Source organism: Vicugna pacos, chromosome 6 (genome assembly GCF_048564905.1).
Source record: "Vicugna pacos chromosome 6, VicPac4, whole genome shotgun sequence".
Lineage (NCBI taxonomy): Eukaryota > Metazoa > Chordata > Mammalia > Artiodactyla > Camelidae > Vicugna > Vicugna pacos.
Window position 1 is genome coordinate 88203245 of NC_132992.1, and position 21049 is coordinate 88224293.

A 21049-nucleotide genomic window follows, 5' to 3' on the forward strand; every position below is an offset into this window, starting at 1 on the left:
ACAGTTTCAGTTTCTTTAGCAAGGCGCAGTCATCCTCGTGCAGGGACAGATGCATCAAGCCACCTCGTTTGGATACCCCTCAGCAGTCCATCCATCCAACTCTCCTTGTTCTGACCCAGGCTCATCAAGCTAGCCTCTATGCGTGTCAGCCTTGGAGTGTCACTGCACCAGACGTGGGCGCTTGGAGTGTTCTGAGTTCAGGGGTAACCAGACTTTTCACTATAAATAATGAATAAACTACCATCCGGTTTTGTCCCCGGATGAGGTGAGCCTAGCCCAGGAGACAGATCCTCCCCTGATGTGTGGACACACGTGAACCTGCTCAGCGGGACAGCTGGATCGCAGGCCACGGTGTATGCACCATGCCCACCTCGGAGCCCAGCCCTGTCCATTGAGATTCAGCTCCAGAGTTGCTCTCCTGCCCCCTCCACTGACTGCCATCTTGGTCATGGCCATCACCCTGAGAAAGCCTGCCCCCAAGCCAAGGGGACCGCACGTGTCCACCACGCCTTACCCAGCCGCCTGCAGTGTCTCTGCTCCTGCCCTTCACAGCCTGGGCTTCGTCACTTGGCGAATGGTTGTATTAACGACAATCAACTCCTTGCATGAAATGCTGAAATCTTTAAGCATATGGTTCCTCTGCCCATTGAAACTCTTTTCATGGGCATAATGTTTTTTTAATTTTTAATTTAAAATTGAAAAAAATTTGCCTTGCAAAATTCCAGGGACCTCGGTTTCACAACTGTTTAGACCATTTAAAAAAAAAAACTGACTGACTGTCACTGATATTCTTATTTCTGTTAGAGATAAGCATTTGCTCACCAGCTATGAATGTGACAAGCTTCTTAAGCATTTAAGCAAGTTTTTCAGAAGAAGAAATGGTGGATTTTTTTAAATGAATGTATTTTTTAAAAACTAGAATAAATTAACTGTTTTAAAAAGGAAAGTATAATTAGAGACCAAGTTTAGTCCAGAAATGATATTCATGAGGCAATGAATTAAGCACCCTCAACACGGGCCAGAAGTTCTGTTTCTCTGCTGTCTCTGCAGAAGTAACACTGTACACGTGGAACTGGCAACCTGTGAGGCTCGAGTATTTTGGGTTTTAGTGCTTTTAAGGTGCCCCTAAGCACATCTGGCTGAGTGTCGTGTCCCCTAGGCCCAGGTCAGTGCACACAGTAGGTGCTCATTAAACACCAGGAGGAAGTGACTCTGGAGTCCTGGTGGAGGAGTGAGAGTCAGCCCGTAGGATCCTGAGACTTTGAAAGGGCTCACCCTGGAAGTAAAACACAGTTTCGCTACACATCGTTCAGAGCTCCGTGTATAATGCTTATTCTCCTCTTCCAGCCGATCAAAATTTGCATCCTCGGCCCTCCTGCTGTGGGAAAGTCCAGCATTGGTGAAGCGCTGTCCAAACACTACAAACTGCATCACATTAAACTGAGGGACGTCGTTTCCGAGGCCATAGCCAAACTGGTAACGCTTTTAACTACTTTCCTGGGAGTTTTTAGATTTTAAAAAGTCTTTTTCCTTAGTCTTATAATAAAGGACTCACTAATTTTCCATGGCATCCTGCAAAGAAGTGTTCTTTGAATGGGATTTCGTTGATTCTAGTTATGAAAACACGGAATCCCGCAGGGTTTCCTCTGTGAGACAGAAGCATCTGTCACGGGTGGCCCTTAAAATTTAGTCTGTCCCCAGCTGTTGCTCAAAATAAATCTTGTGTCTTCTCTGTTGACTGGATCATTTTTAGGTTTTTTTATTCTTTATTTTAAATTGAAGTATAGTTGACATATAATATTATATAAGTTACATGTATACAGTACAGTGATTCACAATTTTTAAAGATTATACTCCATTTATAGTTATTATGAAGTATTGGCTATATTCCTAATAGTTTGCACCTCTTAATCTCCTACCCCTACTAGCCTCTCCAGGCCCTTCCTTCTCCCCACCAGTAACCACTAGTTTGTTCTCTGTAGTTGTTTCTTTTTTGTTACGTGCACTAGTTTGTTGTACTGCTTAGACCCACGTATAAGTGATATCGTACAGTATTTGTCTTTGTCTGTCTGACTTATTTCACCTAGCGTAATAGCCTCCAGCTCCATCCATGTTGTTGCAAATGGCAAGATTTCATTCTTTTTATGGCTGAGTAGTATTTCATTGCATGTATATCTCATATCTTCTTTATCCACTAATCTGTTGATGGACACTTAGGTTGCTTCCATATTTTGATAATTGTAAATAATTCTGCTATGAATATTGGGGTGTGGTTTTGGTTTTTTAAATATACACCCAGATTTTTTTATTCTTGATGTGTGTTTCTCAGGGTATCATCAGACTGTTTATCAACAGCTTAAAAAAAAAAGACTTTATTTTCTTAAAGTGGTTTTAGGTTCACAGCAAAGTTGAGAGGAAGGTGCAGAGATTTCCCAAACATCCCCTACCCACTGTGCACTCAGCCTCCCCGATCATGATTATCAGCCTCCCCTACCAGAGTGATACATTTGCTGCTATCAATGAACTTACATTCATACATCATTATTGCCTAAAGTCCATAGTTGACATTAGGGTTCACTCTTGCTGCTGTACCTTCTGTGGCTCTGGACAAATGTATACTGACATGAGTCCACCATTACAGTATCATACAGAGCAGCTTCACTGCCCTGAACATCCCTTGTGCTCTGCCATCACGCCTTCCCCCTAATTAAGTGCTTTTTATCATTTTATTGGAAATGGTAGGTCCTGAGGTACATTTCCATGAATGACTTTTTTTATGAAAAAGAAATTCACATTTATTTACAGGTATGACAATTCAAGTATTGCTAACAGCATTTGTAGCAGCAGCATGATTGATGGCTTTATGGTAGCCTAGTATAATCAATACAGTTGTTTCACGGTAGCCTCGCCTATACACTAATGAATGAATCATTATAAAAATTTTGTGGCATAAAGTAATATAGTCAGATTCATAATACAGTATTGGAAACATTGTTACATTTTTTTTAAAAACTTAGCTGTGATGATAGGCTAAAACAGTTTCTCTAAGTATGAGGGAGCAGGGCATACTGTACCAAATGTTTCAAAAATTCTTTGAAAGCAAAGTTATAAAACAGTAAGAAAATTAACATGTGATTAATTTCATGTTAAATATCACTCAGCTTATGCTACTTAAGGATAAACTAGCATGTACATGTGTATCATGCATTAATGGTATATGTAACTTTTCTTAATTTTTTTCGATATTTCTAGGCTACATGGTTTGCCTATGACTTTTTTCAAATTGCCTCAAATCTTAAAAAAAAAGTATATATTTACTGAAAAAATCCAAGTATAAGTGGACCCACAGAGTTCAAACTCATGTTGTTCAAGGGTCATAAATGATTATTATAAGTCTTGATTTCACCAAAATGTGTTTCCTTCAAGTAAGATCCAGCCTGGTACCTAGAAAAGTGTTGATTCTTAAGCAATTCTGGCATTTGCACAGAAATAGACTATTCTCCTAAAACAGAGTAAGAAAAACCCCGAGGCTCTCATCCATCTTTGTAGATACACCCATCCTGACCACTTTTGTGCTCCTGTCCTTGAGATCCTCCCCTGTTTGGGTATCAGCCCTTTCCAGGATCACTTGCCAGATGATTTACAGGCAGCCAATCAATACAGGGCATTATCCAATTTGAATATCCCTGTGGTATGTAGGAGGCAATCGTCACACCTAAAGATGTAGGGGAAGGAGAAGAAGAAGATGAAGAGGAGGAAGAGGAGGAGAACGTGGAGGATGCTCAGGAGCTCTTAGATGGCATCAAGGAAAGCATGGACCAGAATGCAGGTAGCACACACAGCACATGGCTGTGCTGTCCTTGTAATTAAAAAAAAAACTGCTTGTTTGCTATTAAAAGTAAAATACAGAAATGATAACAACCACAAAAAAAATTCGTAATCTCAACCACAAAAAAAACACCATTCATAATCTCAATCCCCGGCAGGAGAAAATCACCATTAACATTTTGTTGACTATCTGATTATAGGATGGGAAAGAACTGTCTAAGTGTTAAAAAACATCAACTGTGTGGTGGTAAATATTTTAAAAGCATCAAAAAAACATTAATTAAAAGGCAAAAGACAAACCAGGAAAAATATTTGCCACCAATATGACAAGAGTTAATATCCTTAGTGTATAAAATACTCAAGCAAACTAATCAGAAAATCATTAAATCCTGAATAGAAAAAAATAGATGAACAACTTGGGCCAATAAGTAACTCATGCAGGAAAAAATACAAATAAATAGAAAAATATTCTTGCTTGCATGGTAATTTTAACCAGTTTGTTGAACCTACGCATCACAGTAAGGTGTCACTTTAAGTTCAAACTCTGGGTACATTCTTTCCCCACCCTTGGTTGGAATTTCAGGCCTGAAATTCTCTTAGATAATGAGTAAGTGGCCTCTGTGTTTCTTCATGCTGTAAGAAGTCCATTCCAATCAGGTAATCACCAAGTAGGTTTTGAACTGACATGTCTTTAAGGGAGCTTGCTACCCTTAAAGGGAGCTGCTAAGTCGGCAGCTGTTAGTAGAAAAAGAAAACCATTTTATTTTTATACCTAGGTAGTTGAGATCCTCCGACAAACTGGTCATACTGGCGTTGGCCGTAGAGCAGTCCAACGTGTAGCCAAGTCCGGACGCTTACCCAGTGGAGGGTTTCTTCCCTCTTCGGTCTGTCAAGCAAGTCTGTCGGGTTTCTTTCTTCTTCCTCTTCCCATCTTGCTGGTTTCTGATCCTCCAGGGTTGGGCTGGGGCAAGCGGGATTATGGAAGAAGGGCAGAGATGTAAACTGGCCCTGGTGACAGACGGTGTGGGTCTTTCTGGGTGATGTGCTTCTGCGGGCTCTTCACAGACTCTCCCCCTGAGGACCACCCTCTGCATTCCCGAGACCCCACTCTAGACTGCCCTCCCTGGTCCCTGGTCCCTGGTCCCTGGTCTTTGGGCACCCCACCCTTTGCCCCTCCAGGCAGTCCTCTTCCCAGCTACTCAACTTCAAGGACTAGCCCCTCCACACCCTCCCCTGAAGTCCTGGTTACCCCTCTCCCTTCGCCTCTCCTTCCCCCGAGGCCACTCCCATCTAGTTTACAGGGTGGGGAAAACAGTTTTGTCTGCATACACTGAGTGTCCACTTACACTGAGTCTGGGCCAGGAGGAAATGGAATTTAGAGTCCCAGAGAGATTGCCCAGAGGAAAAGGAAGGTCCACAGAAAACCCAGATCAACACTTCGAGATTTGACACTTCTGCCTCGCCTGTCCCGGTTGGGGGTCACCATCTTGGTTTTAGAGTCTAAGAGCTCCTGGGCCCCACTGCGGGGAAGGGAAAAACCTAAGATGAGACATTCCTTTGTGAAGACACCTGTGGAAGGAAATCTGGCAAGGCCACATGAAGGGGCAGGGACTAGGGGGTTTAGGAATCCCCAGGTTTTTGCGGCCATGTGTACAGATACCTTAAGCCTGGAGTATAAAGGCCAGAAACAGGGCACTGGGGGCAGTGAGCAACAGCACCCCTGGAGGAGGGGCAAGAACATCTTGTACTCAGGCTAGCAGGACGTGGCAAACACACTGCACAGTATTTATGGACAGAAGCATATAACCGGTCTTTGCGAGGACCCAAAAGTCTTAGCCAAGGACTTTGTGCAACAGAATGCTATAAAGTACCGACAGGTCTCTTTTCAGGTCCAGGGAGGTGACCACACAGAACAAGAATTATAGTAGAGACAGTGCCAGGTTGAGAACAGTCACTGCATCGCCCGAGCTAAAGAAGGACCTGTCCTTGGCAGGAGACTCTGTCCTTCCCACAGATGCAAGAGAGGCCAAACTCAGCCAGCAGCCTCTGTCTAGAGAGAGACCAGGAGGGAGCAGAGGAAGTGGTCTCTGGGGGAAGGGAGAGTCTTCAGAGCAGCGAACACCCCTGCCCTCTCCCCTCCCCCCATCGGGATGCTCACCCACCCCTTACTACAAGGTTGGAATGGTTCAGTCAGTCCCCTTTTGCCTTAGGAAAGTACTTTTTTTTTCAAGTTTGTCTAAAATTCCTTCCTATTCATATCTACCTGAAACTAGAACACAGACCTTAGTTACGTTTAAACAAAACAAGACCTTTGAACCCATAGCTCGGACCTACGTAGAAATTTCACAGCCTGAGGACACAGAGGCCCACTCACCTCTCCCTCACATGACCCAACTTGTTATCATACGATTCTGATGATTCCAGCCAGGCAGATTTCACCATCCCCCAGCAAGGCACCTCCGTGTTCGAGTCTGTTCACCATTCCGCTCCCGTTGGCCTCTGACCGTACAGCCAAAACAGGGACTTGGTTAAATCACAGAAATGCACTAGTCCTAGATTCTTTTTGCTCACTTTATGTATTTCAAAAGCATCGTGGCATTATTGAATCTGGTTGGTGGGATTCCCAGTGATCCTTAGAGTAGTCTTTCAACTCTTCTGTGAGTTTGAAAATAAAAAGTTGGGATTTGGGAAATGTATGTGAATGTATCAGTTTTGTAGTGTCTACTCTGCATAGATTATTTGAAAAGCCTTGGTTGCAGCTCTGTTTTTAAACTGTGGTTTTGTAATTATGAATATGGCTTTATATTAGCACTTTAAATATTACTGTTATTTGAAAGATAGACTTAATATTTAAAAAAAAAAAAGCAGTGTCGTGTTTTCAAGGCTATCCAGGAGGGCTGTGCTCATGCATTTTAAAGCAGAAGTGACAGTCCCCTTCCAAGATGCTCACCGCCAGCCAAGGTCATGGGTGTTCCTCCAGGAGGTCACAGTTCTCTTGAGAAAGGGACCAGGGCTTGGCCCTTTGTGTACTCACAGCCCATGATTATCCTAAACGGCAGCTCCAGCCCCCTTCTTGGATATTGAACAACTTAGTTCTGAAGCAAACAGAAATGAATGGCAGCACACACTGCCTGAAACGAACCAAGGGATGCCTTCGAGGGGACCGAGGCTAGATTTCTGAATACATGCCTTTCCTTAACAAGGAAGCCTTTGAAAATTGAAGAGACTGCTTAAATAAAACTCGTCTGTGGATATTAGTGGATTCCTCAACATTTTTAAAATTTGGCTGTATTTCTTTACACCGTCTTGAACCTTCCTGGGAAGTACTGTCAAATCATTTTGAGGAATTTCATGATGCTAAATAACACCTTTGATTTTTTTTTTTTTTGGTCTCTGCCATACTATTTCAATTTCTGAAAGACAGTTATTTTCTGCATCAGTTACCGCTTAATGATTCGTGTGACAATGAAAGGTAGAAGAAAGGAGAGGTATTTTAATTAGATCATTTTATTGTCTTTAATAGAGTGGTACAAAGAGGCCCCAAACTATTTTATATTATAGAACCACTGATAAACTGGAAGTGTAGTGCTACCCTAGAAAGAGCTTTGGAGATCGACTTCTCAAACTCACCAAATTTGCGTTACTGTAATATACATTAAGCCGTGTAAGGGCAGGGCTGCGTCTTAGAAATGGTAGCTGTTCAATAATTAGAATGGAAGGATAGATGAATATTCTGGAGGAGTTACATCATATTGTCTTCAAACCACTGTGCAGTTTTAGAACAAACCCCTCTGTCCTCACCTTCCTCAGGCAACTGCAAGCATCACAGCTGGAGAGGGAACCATCCAGTGGAGCCAAGGTCTGAAATACTGACTGGCAAAGACAGGGGGCAGGGGGGGCCACACTCCTGCAGCCTTAAAGAGAACAGTACCTTTAAGGGTCAAGATCAAACTTGATTTTTTTTCCAAATGCACAAATATTTGCTGAGCACCTACTATTACTAAATTGCGTGGCAGCAGCATGCATGAGTACTTTTCCCCTGAATTCTCACAACAGAAGGTTTATTATTACGTGTTCAGGTTATAGAAGCATCATATCAAAACAGAATTGAGTGAACCCTGCTGGCAAGTGAGAACACTCTGGATTTCCTCACTTACTCCTTATGCAACTTCACCCGAAAGTGGTGATGACAGAGGACCATTTTGGAAGTCCAGACATCAGCGTTTGCTTCTGTTCCTTCTTGCAGACAAGCTCACCGGGTTCTCCTACTTTACTGGGCGTCAGAATTCATGCGTCATGTTCGAAATACAAAGTACATTTTTCACTTTGATGGAAAAATGAGTTTTTTTCAGTAGTAATTTTGATTACACAGTTTTTTGAGATGGCTTTAGAATGTAAGCCCTATGTAGAGGGTAACTGCACAGGAATTTTTTTTTCTTTCTATTAGGCCGACTGGAAGATCAATATATAATTAGATTTATAAAAGAAAAGCTAAAATCCATGCCTTGCAGGAATCAAGGCTACATTTTGGATGGATTCCCAAAGACCTATGATCAAGCCAAAGAGTTGTTCAACCGTAAGTTTGGCTTTCCCTCTGTTTTGAATGTTTACACTCAGATAAGTGGAACTTTATTGCTCAGAGTAATAATAGTCACCATTAAACAAAAAAAATCAGAGAGACTGTATCTAAAAAGCATGCTTTCCTATTTATGGCTAGTTTTTATTAGTGACTGCTAGTTGAAATATTTAAATTTTTTGAGCTACCTCAGTAATAGGATGTAATAAACAGAACAGTGTGTATTTTGTTTTATTAGAAGAAGATGAGGAGGAGGAGGAGGAGGAACTCAGAGGCAAAATGCTTCCCTTTGATAAATTAATCATACCTGGTAAGTTACAAACACTTCTACAAGGTCATGCTTAAAGGAATGCCATGTGATATCTCTTTTGTACCAAAAAATCTTTTTGATATTAATAAAGTAGGGTGTTTTTTTTTAAGGAAAAAACTAAAACAATACACTTAAAATCAAACTTCCAAATTAAAGAATGCACTGGGGTAAGTATTAGAGATACTAAAGCTGAAATGAACAGAAATCCCTTTGAGAACATTCATTTCTGCTATTTCCTCCAGTAGCAAAACAAAAGGTTAGCCAATCTGTTGGTGCCCTGAATTTTTTTTCCTGTTTTTTTTTTTCAAATTGAGGTACAGTTGATTTATAGTATTATGTAAGTTTCAGGTGTATAAGAGTAATTCACAATTTTAAAAGATTATACTCCATTTGCAGTTACTATAAAATATTGGCTCTCTTCCCTGTGCTGAGCAGTGCCCTGACTTCTGAGTCGTTCGGCAAGACCACCAGGGGCGAGATCACTGCCCCTCCTTCCTGCTCTATATTCGGTGCTAGGGATGATGATGCCTCCAGCTTTTCTGAAAGACATTCAAGAATCCAGAATGGAGACTGGGCAGGAAAAAGCTTCTCGGTTCCCTAACTCCACAGCAAGTTTATTCTTTTACATATTTAGGCTTTCACAACATACCCCTGAAAGAGAAGCATAAACAACTTATTCCACGAAAAATATTTGCTGAGTCCCGAGCAGGAATTCCTTGTGATGTTGCCATGAACTTTAACTTTTTTTAAAATCAGTTTTTTTAATCAGTTTGTGTGAGGATGAGGTATAATCATGGCTTGGTCGTATGGTAAATACAAAAACAGCTATTTTCAATAATTCAGCCCAGGGTTGTAACTCGGAAGGATCTGCTCACTGTGTCAAAGTCCCCAGGAGAGTGGGTTCACGGCTGTCATCCTCTCCTCCTCCTGATCCAGACACAGCTTGTGATGCAGCAGAGACCACCAGGGTGAGGTGGTCTTTTAGGGATGGGTATTTAGAGTTTGCCTGAAACTTGAACTCAAACGCAGGTCTTCTCACGCCACTGCCTCCAAAAAACCAGAATTAATGAAACCCTTCCCTAAGATGAGGAAATGGAAAACAGGTAAAATGATGCATAATTCCTAATCCTGGTCCACTAGGCTGCCCTCTCTTTGTTGGATATGGTCCAAACGTGTCTAAGATGTAATTTATTTGGAGTGATTAGTCTGTTCTTAATAAATTACCCTCTTTCTGGGAGTTGTCAATGTTTTCTGTCTTCTTGGAGGAAATCAGATCATCGTCTCATTTGTATCTGCAGGATTTTAATTTATGGAAGTGCCTGAGTGACAACTTGAGGGGCTAATGCTGTTTAAAGAGTTTATTACATTTTCCCAGAGAAGGGGGCATGGCAACCACGCAGGGCCACGTGGGGAAGCACCGGGCTTGGTCAGGAGGCAGGGGAGAGTCAGCACGCAGCCTCTCTTGGGGTTTCCGTGGGAAAGGCAAGGCAGGGCAAGATAAACAGTTCTGTTTTTGTTTTCTGTTTTTGTTTTTTAAGGATTGGCTAGTTTGAGTACTTGCAGGGGGCTTTGATCTCTAGTTGCCTGGTCCTGGCCTTGGAATGAATTAAGGCAGGAGAAATACTGGCCTGGTGAGTGAGTTATGTAAAGAGGGTGGTTAGCTTGCATATGTGAGGTGTGCTCTCACTCAAAGTGAACTGTTTACTGTTTTTTTTATTAATCTGGCAGATTGGCCATCAAAGCTTTTCTCATAGCCATGAGTCTGTCTGGGAGCCTGTGATGTTGTACTAGAAAACTGGCGAGGTGAGGACTGGCTGGGAGGCTGGTGATGGACATCACAGGACTACTAGAGATTTGTATCTACAATTTCTGCTGCTTTTATTAAAAGGAAGGAGGGAAGGAAGGAACGCAGAGAGGAAGGGAGGGAGAGAAGGAAAGAAAAATAGTAGATCTCACAGAATACCAACTGACTGGACCTCATAGAGTGGTCCCTGGAAACACAGGTGCCTTGCATGTATCTGTTGTCCATGAGAGGCAGCAAGAAGGCCGATTTGTCAGGCCCTTTTCGGCAACAGGAGGTCCCAGCTGGTAACCAGACATTTAGATTGAGCAGTGGCCCGTCCACCAGCACCTGCTTGGAAGCCCCGCGGTCATTGTGTTAACTCATGAGCCTCTCCTCTCCAGAATTTGTTTGTTCGCTGGATGCCTCGGATGAGTTCCTGAAGGAGCGGGTGATAAATCTGCCCGAGAGCATCGTGGCGGGGACCCACTACAACCAGGACCAGTTCCTCCGGGCTCTGAGCAACTACCGGGCCATCAATACCGAAGATGAGACTGTCTTAAACTATTTTGATGAACTTGAAATCCACCCAATACATATTGGTACGAGATAAACTCAAGGACAATGTGAATGTGGAACACCACTGCCCAGGGTCAGGACCCCCAGCAAACCCAGCGCACCCCTGTCATGGTGCTGGGGGAGGGCGGGGAAGTAAACCACGTGCCCAGGGCACAGGAAGTCACACGTTAAGGCAGGGGAGTTGTCTACTTGAGGATTTGGTGGTGTGGGAGGTGTTACCGTTGTATGAAAACATACGGATGTACTATGAAGTTGAACATCAAATTGGCATTTTTTTTAAGGGCACTTCAAAGATATGTGTTTGCTGCTGGCTGCTTTGGGCCATTTCCCCAGTGTCCTTGGAGGCAGCGTAGTGTCCCCATAGCATTGTCAGGCACCATTGCCCTTCACAGACCCCTCCTGGCCTTCAGAACAGCCAGCTCACCCCTTAGCTACTCAGAAATCAAATAGCTCTTCATCGCATTTCTCCCGTTTCCCGTAAACGTTTGACTCAGCGCTCAGCACACAGCACACAGCGAGCACCCAGTGAGTGTGACTCCCATCCACATTTCCGCCCTCACTGTTGTTCCTGGCTCCAGATCCCATATGTCGCAGCTGTTTCTCCTCCCCTTGGCTTGGTGAACCCCTGAACTTCCTCTCTGGTTTTCTGGATCTTGATACCTCCTCTTCCTTGGGGTTGGGGAGAAACCCCTAGCCTGGTGGAAGCTTAGCAGCTGGGCTGACTTTGGGGGCCTCCCCAAGCCTCTCTTCATCCTCAAGAGCCAGCTGGGACAGCATCTGGGCCCTGGAGTATTGGGAGGCTTAGAGCGAAGCGATAATGTCAGCATGAGGCAAGACAGCGGATCCCGGTTCTGATTCTACCTCAGTGTGTTCATCTGTGAAATAGGAGAATAATCTCTGGCTGTAGAGTTGTTCCAAATGGTGGGGTAAGAGATATTGGAAGAGTTCAACAACAGGTAATTAATTTCGTGGTTAGTACCAATACTAAGACATAGAATGATGTGCTATTAAGAAATGAAAAGACAACACAATTTATAAATCTGCAAATTCTTCTCTGTTTTGCACCCTTAGAGGAGGCTGGGTTTTGCCCTCATCTGGACATGTCTGTGCACAATGGACACATGTTCTAGATATAGAAGCTGAGGATTAGCCCCTGCTAATATGGAAAGCAGTTTACCCTATTTAATTAGAGAATTAGGGAAGAATGGTGAACAAATGTCATAAAAACAGTGACTGTCATCTTCTCCATAGGGACCACAAAATTAGTTATGGAAAGCTCAGGAGAGCCCCAGGGAGAAATGTGGAGAAAGACAGAGATGGTTGGGCGGGATGAATGACCACCATTGTGTTCCTGCCTCATTCTGTGCCCTGTCATACATTCGGCTTCATTGCCACACTGACAACAGGGCAATAACGTAAAAGCAAGGGGGAGAAATGTATCACGAGGATGGGCGTGGGGGAGGGGGCAAGGTCAGGAAGGTAGCCCGGCCTCAGGAGGGTCTGGAACTGGCCCTGGAAAGATGCTCGCACCTGCATCCTCTCTCCGCAGTTCTGGATTCCACTTTGCTCTCAGCGTCTCTCTTCTCTCTCGCTCTTTGGACCGGGATCTGGCTCTCTCCTCCAGCCCACGTGGTGGATCAGGGCTGCCCACAGCCCGGGAGTATCCATGTTAAATCGGGAGTCCGGCCCAGAGCCGGATGTGACCGTTTCCGTCCTAATTCCACATTCCTATAAGAGCAAGTGGGAGGTCATGGTTCGGTCAGGTGCCACCCCCAGCTAATCCGCAGCTCCTCCACCCCAGGGTCAGGGCCGAAGTATCCCGTAGGCAGCAGTGTTCTCTGTGACTGCCTTCTCCCCAAGTGAGCTTTTTCAAAAATGTTTCAGAGCACTTTCAAGCACATCAAGGTTGTAATTACTTTACTAGAGGAGCCAGAGAGAAATACATTTAAATGTCAGAGCTCAGGCAACCAGGAAGTGGCCGACGGGAGGGTTTTGGGGTTTTGGTTTTGGTTTTGTTTTACTTCTTCACGGGCTTGCTTCTGCCCGCCCACAGAGGCATTGGCCCTGCTCTTCCCCTCTTCCCGTGCTAGAACCTGGCGGTGCCTCTAGTCTAGGTCAAGGTGACACAGTACGAACCTGGGGCAGGGGAGGGAGCACAGCAGTGGCTGCACGCCGGGGCCGGGGGAGCAGGTACCTCGAGGAAGGTCTGGGGGCTCTCGGCACCAAAATGCATCCACTGTTCACCCTTCTATGCAGATGCCTTCCAAGCAAACCCCAGACAGTGGTGTAGAATTTACTATTCAGTGACTTCGTGGTGGAACTTCTTGTCACCAACAAGCCTCTTCCCTCCCTCCCCTCCCCCTCTTCTTCTTCTGGTCTTGATATTAACATTAGTCACATATTCTGGAGTTTTTCCTATTCAGCTAGGCTAACTGAAATGGTTAAATTTTTTATGAATTGAAAATGTATCTCGGGGAATCATTGATTCTCAGAAACGGAAAACAAAAGAAACCTGCAGGTCACCCAGCCCAGCCTCCACCAAGCACCAGACTTCCTTCCTTCTGTGGAAACCCCTGATTGAAGGTCTCCAGCCTCTGCTTGATTGCTTCCAGGGGTGGAGAACTCATTCCTTTTTTAAAAAATTGAAGTCTAATTGATTTACAATGTTTCAGGTGTACAGCAAAATGATTCAGGAATACACACACACATATGTATATCTATTCTTTTTCAGATTCTTTCCCATGATAGGTCATTACAAGCTATTGAATGTAGTTCCCTGTGCTGTACAGTAGGTCTTTGTTGTTTACCTATTTGGTATGTATTAGTGAGTATCTGTTAATACCAAATTCGTAATTTATCCCTCCTCCCCCCTCCCCCCTTTGGAAACCATGTTTGTTTTCTGGGTCTGTGAGTCTGTTTCTGTTCTGTAAATAAGAGAGCTCATTCCCCTTGAGGAGGCCCATATCCCTACGCGTCCCCTCGGATCAGCAGTGGTTGTCCCAGCTCAAGGTCCTGTGCCTCAGCCTTGCTCCCTGTGACTCCCAGATACCAGCCTGATACTTGCCAGTGAGACCGGAAATTCTAAACTGTGCTGGTAACTAGAAAAGGAAACCCCCTCTATGGTAATTTACATGACTTACCATCACAAAGTGATCGTAATAAAGAATTTTCCCTGCCCATGGTCTCAGAATATATTGCAGGCAGGACCAGAATATTAAAAAGTCTGTGCTGATCTCTCCCTCCCTCCTGGTATTTAAAGATGTGGAAAGACTTAAAGATGCTCAGAACAGACTTGGCATCAAACTGCTCATCAAAGAGATTGGGGAGCCTCGAAATTACGGTTTAACGGATGAAGAAAAGGCAGAAGAGGAGCGGAGGGCTGCGGAGGAGCGCCTGGCCAGGGAGGCAATGGAGGAGGCCGAGCGAGAGCACAAGGAGGCCATGGAGACAGCAGAGAAGATTGCTCGCTGGGAGGAGTGGGTGAGTGTGCACATGAGCGAGTGTGTGGGGGGGGACTGGTAAAGCCATTTAGATCTGTTGCACCTCTCATCCTACTAAGAGAGAAACATCATGGAAATACCCCCAAACAAATTTCTTTTTCCCATTGTTTTGTTTGCTTTGTCATATGTACCATTTTTAAAAAGATGCCCATGGTCTTTTGCTTAGTGTAAATAATAATGATAATAATAACCAGCCATTGACATAGTTTAGCAATTCACATCCCTATAAACATGTACCATTATGCTGCGATCCGACCTTATGATTTCATTTGGGTTTTCCTCCACTTACCCATCTAACCTGGGCGGTCAGCCTCATTCCACCCTCCTTCTCCAAATCATTGAGTCTTACCTATTCTGCCTCCTAAAATAGCATTCATGCCCACCCACAGGGCTCCACTTCTTCTGACCACAATTCTGTGGTGCCCTCTCGCTGGTCTCCCAGCTCCGCCCAGTCCATCTCCAATCTGTCCCCATGCTGCTGCCAGCTGATCCTTCTAAAATACATCCCGTGTTTGAACTCTTCACATGCTCTCCATCACCGGTAGTGACAGTTCAAAGTCCTTACTGTGGCCCCCAAGGTCCTCTGTGACCTCGCTGCTTCAAATATTTCCCAGTGCATTTAAGCCACACACCATCTGAGAAACTACATCACTTGCGTCCAGTCTTTGCTAAAAGTCATCTTTCTAATGAGGCCTTTCCTGGACACTCTTTTTAAAATTTCAGCAACATGCCATATCCCTTTGTATACCTTTAAATTTCCCTCTTTGCACTTATTCTACCTGAAGTACTATATGTTTTATATATTTGTATTTATCTTGTTTGTTGTCTTTTCCCTGCACAGAATTTAAATTCCGTAAGGACAAGGATTTTCATCTACATGGTTCACTACTGTATATCCAAAGTCTAAAACAGTGCTTGGCACAGAGTGAACACTCTACAAATATTTGTGGAGGGAAGGAAGGAAGGGAGGGAGGAAAGAAGGGAGGAATTCCTCAGGCACATATCTTTGGGTGCCTGGTTATCTCCTTAGCATAAATTCCCAAGCTTTGCTGGGCCAGACTGTACATGGTTTCATGATTGATACATATTTCTAAACTGCCTTCCAGCAAGGGTAAACCAGTTCCTATTATCATCCACCGGTGTGTTTCCCAACTCTGCTGTCTCAGTTTTGCTCACACACGCCCACCTGGTGAACAGACCAGATCTCACTGTATCTCACTGTTTCAGCTTTCATCTCTCTGATCATCAATTCAACAGCTTTCCCTACGTTAGTTAGGCATATATATTTCTTCTTAATGTTACATGTTTTTCTCTGCCCATGTTTGGGTTATGTGTCTTTTTTTTTTTTAACGACAAGAACCACTCCTGATAAGGTAATGTGATAGCAACAGGAATGGCCCCAGGAGACAGCAGTTTCCCCAGTTGTGCTGTTGGAGGCCAAATTCCACCCACTCTTCGTGGCCCCGCGCAAGTCACTCTGTGTCACAGTTTCTCTCTGTAAAATGAGGATGATGATAGTACCTGCTTCATAGAGTTGCTGTCATGATTAAAGAATTAATATATGTAAAAGTACACACGGTGTCTGGCAAATAGTGTGCACTCCTATAATATCCTGGCTCTTTATACGTTGCCAATAGTTTTTCTCATCATTTATCTTTTTTTAAAACATTTTTTATTGATTTATAATCATTTTACAATGTTGTGTCAAATTCTAGTGTTCAGCACAATTTTTCAGTCATACATGGACATATGCCCACTCATTATCACATTTTTTCCTCTGTGATTCCCTGTGCTATACAGTATAATCTTGTTTATCTATTCTACAATTTTGAAATCCCAGTCTATCCCTTCCCACCCTCCGCCCCCCTGGCAACCACAAGTCTGTATTCTATGTCTATGTGAGTCTATTTCTGTCCTGTATTTACACTTTGTTTTTTGTTTGTTTGTTTGCTTTTGTTTTTGTTTTTTAGATTCCACATGTGAGTGATCTCATATGGTATTTTTCTTTCTCCTTCTGGCTTACTTCACTTAGAATGACATTCTCCAGGAGCATCCATGTTGCTGCAAATGGCATTATGTTGTCGGTTTTTATGGCTGAGTAGTATTCCATTGTATAAATATACCACATCTTCTTTATCCAGTCATCTGTTGATGGACATTTAGGCTGTTTCCATGTTTTGGCTATTGTAAATAGTGTTGCTTCATCATTTATCTTTTAACATCATTAATAGTGCTTTTTTTTTTCCTGGCCATAAAAGATTTTTATGTTTATATGTCATCAAATCCATCAGTCTTTTTCCCATTTTGATTTCTGGGCTTGCTGATTTGCTGGGAAAGACCTCTTTCCAGACAATAATATCAGTTAGAACTCTATCTTGCTGGGGTTTTTTTTTAGGGGGTTGTGGGGGAGGAGTTAATGAGGTTTCCATTTATTTTTTTAGTGGATGTGCTGAGGACTCTATCTTGCAAGAAACAGAAAAGCAAACTCAAAATGGCTTAGTGATAAAGAAAATTTATGGTTGCACATAACAGAAAAGTCCAGGGGTAGGGCTGGCTTCAGGCAAGGCTTGATATAGTTGCTCAGGTGATGTCATCAAGGACCGAAGATCCTTCTCTGTGCTCTGCTTTCCATGTTGGCCTGATCCTTTGACTCTGCCTCATGTGCTCATCTTCAACTAATATCAATGGCCAGGACTGTGGAGGTTTAGTCTCACCCAAACCATTAGGCAGAGAAAGGAGATTTCTCAAAGGAAATTTGGAATTATTATTGCCAGCAAAGGGGGGCTATATGCTGAGCAAGGAATAACACATATCCACCCAGCCAGTACCTTCCAGACTTTCCATCAGCACTTCTGTGCTCCTTCCTTCCTTCCTTCCTTCCTTCCTCTCTCTCTCTTTCACTTTGCTTCATCTGGGCAGCTAGAAATGATTTCAGTTTCATAAGTGAGGTAGGGACCCAGTTTATTATTTTCTAAATGACTAGGCAGTTGTTATAACACCATTTATATCTCTTCTCCGCTGACTGGAAACGCCATGTTTATCACAAGGCGATGAACATTTACGACAGTATCTACTTCTAGTGCCCTCGGGGGTGAGTTGTGTGAAAGCCGTCTTCCTTTTCTATTTACCCCACCCTTGAATGTTCTGTCTGTAGAATAAACGACTAGAGGAAGTGAAAAGAGAAGAAAGAGAATTTCTGGAGGCCCAGTCCCTTCCGTTGAGGAACTATTTAATGACCTACGTGATGCCAACACTCATGCAGGGCCTCAACGAGTGCTGTAAGATCAGACCCGATGATCCCGTGGATTTTCTGGTAAGAGATGTAGTTGTTGTTTGTTTTTTTAAATATCAATTTGAAAATAAAATGTGCCTGAATCTAAATGAAAAGCCAGTTGAGACAGAGAAATTATGTGTCTGGTTATTTGGGAAATAGCCCCTAATACCTCCGTAGTTTATAATAAGATTATTTATTACTCACTTGAAAGTAAAAAATTTATGTACTTTCATTGGAATTTTTTTCATTTTTAAATTGTAAACATTAATAGTACAAATACAGGACTAATAAATATCTTGTAGTATCTTCTAAATTGTTGACTTGTCCTTTTGTCTTTCTTTCAATTATAGGCAGAGTATCTCTTCAAGAACAACCCTGAAATGCTGTGAAACTTTAAATATCTCATGTCACATACCTTTACAGAGCTGGAGATAAGTTTAACATTGTAACTGGAAAACAAATGCTTTTCTAGTTAATGGAAAATTTCTTTTATTTTCATTTCCTGCAAACAAATATTTTATTATGTAGAATCATTATAAAAAAAACTCTATGGCAATGAGTCACTACTTCATTAAAGCCATATTTGGAAAGTAAATTGATAAGATATCTGTGCATAGCTCTTGGGACAAATATTGATTTCGTATTTCATTCTCAGTCTGAGTATTCTGCACATTAATGTTTATAGTGACTTAAGTATGAAGAAAATCAGACTATATATTACTCTAACAAGTAAGCTAATGAATTTATGTGCCTTGTTATGGCCCCAGTACCAATGGTGTTAGAAATGGAAATAAATTAGGACAGCTTCTGCTCTTTGAGTCACAGTAAGTCAGACATGATTGGTTTCTGCAAGGTTGCTTTTTGAGTTCAAGATCAGCATCTCAACCTGTGAGTTAGAGAGAATTATAAACTTCTTGGTAGAAAAATTCAAGTAACAGGATGAATAATTTTCAATATTTGTTACAATTAGAAAGTTGCCAAATATTTTCAACAAACTAACTTTACAATAGCAATTAAATAATCAATACTTATGGTCTTTTCCAGCCCTAAAAATCCCCTAATTCCCAGAATTATACTATATGAGAAATTAGGTTTATTTTAATAGCATATATATTTCATCTCTTAAAATAATGTAATCTGAATATAACTGCATAATTTTTTGTGTGGCAAAATACACACAGAATAAATTTACCATTGCAAACACTAATCTCCTTTCTGTCTCTGGATTTGTCTCTTCTGGATATTTTATATAAATGGAATCATACAGTATATGGCCTTTTGCATCCGACTTCTTTCACTCAACATGTTTTCAGGGTTCATTCCTATTGTAACATGTATCAACACTTCATTCCTTTTCATGGCCGAATAATATTCCACCACATATATATTTTGTTTACTCATTCATGTGTTGATGGAAGTTTGGGTTCTTTCCACCTTTGGGCTCTCGTGAATAGAGCTGCTGTGAACAGTCGCATACAAATTCCTATTTGAACCCCTGTTGTCAGTTTTTTTTGGTAGATACCTAGGAGTGGAAATGTCATACAGTAATCCTCTGTTCAGCTTACTGGGGGGAACTACCAGACTAGTGGAAGGTATCACACTGTGACATGTAAAGCACACCTTTTCATGTGCCTGCTGGCCATTTGTGCATCTTCTTTGGAGAAATCTATATTCAACTCCTTTGCTCACTTTTTATTTGGGTTGTTTTTTTCTTACTGAATTGTGAAAGTTATTTTTATAGTCTAGATATAAGACCCTTATCACATGCAATTAGTGAATATTTTCCCCCATTCTGTGGCTTGTCTTTTCACTCCCTTAATCATGCCCTTTCATGCACAAAAACTTTTAATTTTGATGAAGTCCAATTTACCTGTTTTTTTTCTTTTGCTTCAGTGCACTATTTTTGATCTTTATTGTTTTTGGCTTTTTTTAAGGAGCACGTAATTAAGTTTATTTATTTATTTAGTTATTTTAATTGAGGCACTGAGGATTGAACCCAGAACTTCACACATACTAAGCATGTGCTCTAACGACTGAGCTATACCCTCTCCCACTTGATCTTTAAATTTTACTCAAAAACACCAAGTAAATAAAGAGAATACATTTTCAACAGTTTGAAATCATGGGTCTTTATAATAGTTACCTTGTCATGCCTTCATTTCATGACCTTGCTTCTGAGTTCACTGAGAAAACCCAAGCGATGAAAAGAGAGCATCTCCATCCTCTACTGCAGACCTGCCCCTGCCTGTCCACCTGCTGCGGAGAACTGTCAGTGCTCCCGCCTAAGATCAGCTTTCCGCTTGTGCCCTGAATCCATCTCGTCTCACATCACCTGATTCTGCTCCTGTGGTTGCGCTTTCTCTCTTGCAGCTTGCTTTCCCCCTCTCTTCTGGATCATCGCCCTTAGCTTCAAACTTATTATCCTAACCTGCATACAAACCCAGAAGAAAACCAATCCAAATTAAAAAAAACTTCCTAGACCTCCACATCTTCCCCCAGCCACGGTTTCAATATTCTGGTCCTCTTTACGACCTCCACGTTTCAAAATCTAATTGTCAGTTCTCAGGCCTCATCTCACTCAGCCTCTCCAATCATCTGACACATTTTATCATTTCCTCCTTGAAACTCTCTCTCCCCTGCACCTGAATGTCTGATAAGCACCTCAGACTTCAGCATGGACAATCTGGCTTCATCTCTTCCTTCCCCCGGACCCGTTGCTGCTCTGGTTTCCCTACCCAGGTATTGGCAACTCTCTGCTTCCAGCTGCTCAGGCCCAAAACCACGGAGGCATCTTTGACTCTTTTCTTATCCTGCTGCCCCATATTCAGTTCATCAGTGCATCATATTGGCCTAACTTTCAAAACATATTCCAAGTCTGTCTGCTTCTCACCCCTCCAACATTACTGTCCTGGCCCAAGACACCATCATTTCCTACTTGGATTGCTCCTGTCACCTTCTCCCTGGGCCTGCTCCTTTCTGTGACTTCTTTTAACATACCAGCAGGGGAACTTGTTAAAGCAGAAGTCAGATCTGCTTAAAGCCCTCCAATGCCTTCCTAACTCACACAGAGTGGGAGGCCAAGTCCTGACCTGGGCTTTCCAGGCCTGATACAGTCTGATCCCTTGTGACCTCACTGCCCCCTCATTTCACTCTTCATTGCCAAGTACACTCCGTGTTAGAGCCTTGCCTGGGATACTCTGCC

The 21049-nt window shown here is 42.6% G+C and overlaps 1 protein-coding gene across 1 annotated transcript in view; it reads left to right on the forward strand.

Annotated features, from left to right (window-relative positions):
- Positions 1–18442, forward strand: part of AK7 (adenylate kinase 7) — a 65810-nt gene extending 47368 nt beyond the window's left edge. Inside the window, exons 11-18 of the mRNA XM_015247665.3 lie at positions 1348–1476; positions 3700–3829; positions 8276–8404; positions 8643–8714; positions 10899–11096; positions 14333–14553; positions 17728–17886; positions 18198–18442. Coding sequence (XP_015103151.3) covers positions 1348–1476; positions 3700–3829; positions 8276–8404; positions 8643–8714; positions 10899–11096; positions 14333–14553; positions 17728–17886; positions 18198–18236 — 1077 coding nt within the window. The 3' untranslated portion in view covers positions 18237–18442. The remainder of the gene's footprint in view (positions 1–1347; positions 1477–3699; positions 3830–8275; positions 8405–8642; positions 8715–10898; positions 11097–14332; positions 14554–17727; positions 17887–18197) is intronic.
- The last annotated feature ends 2607 nt before the right edge of the window (positions 18443–21049 follow it).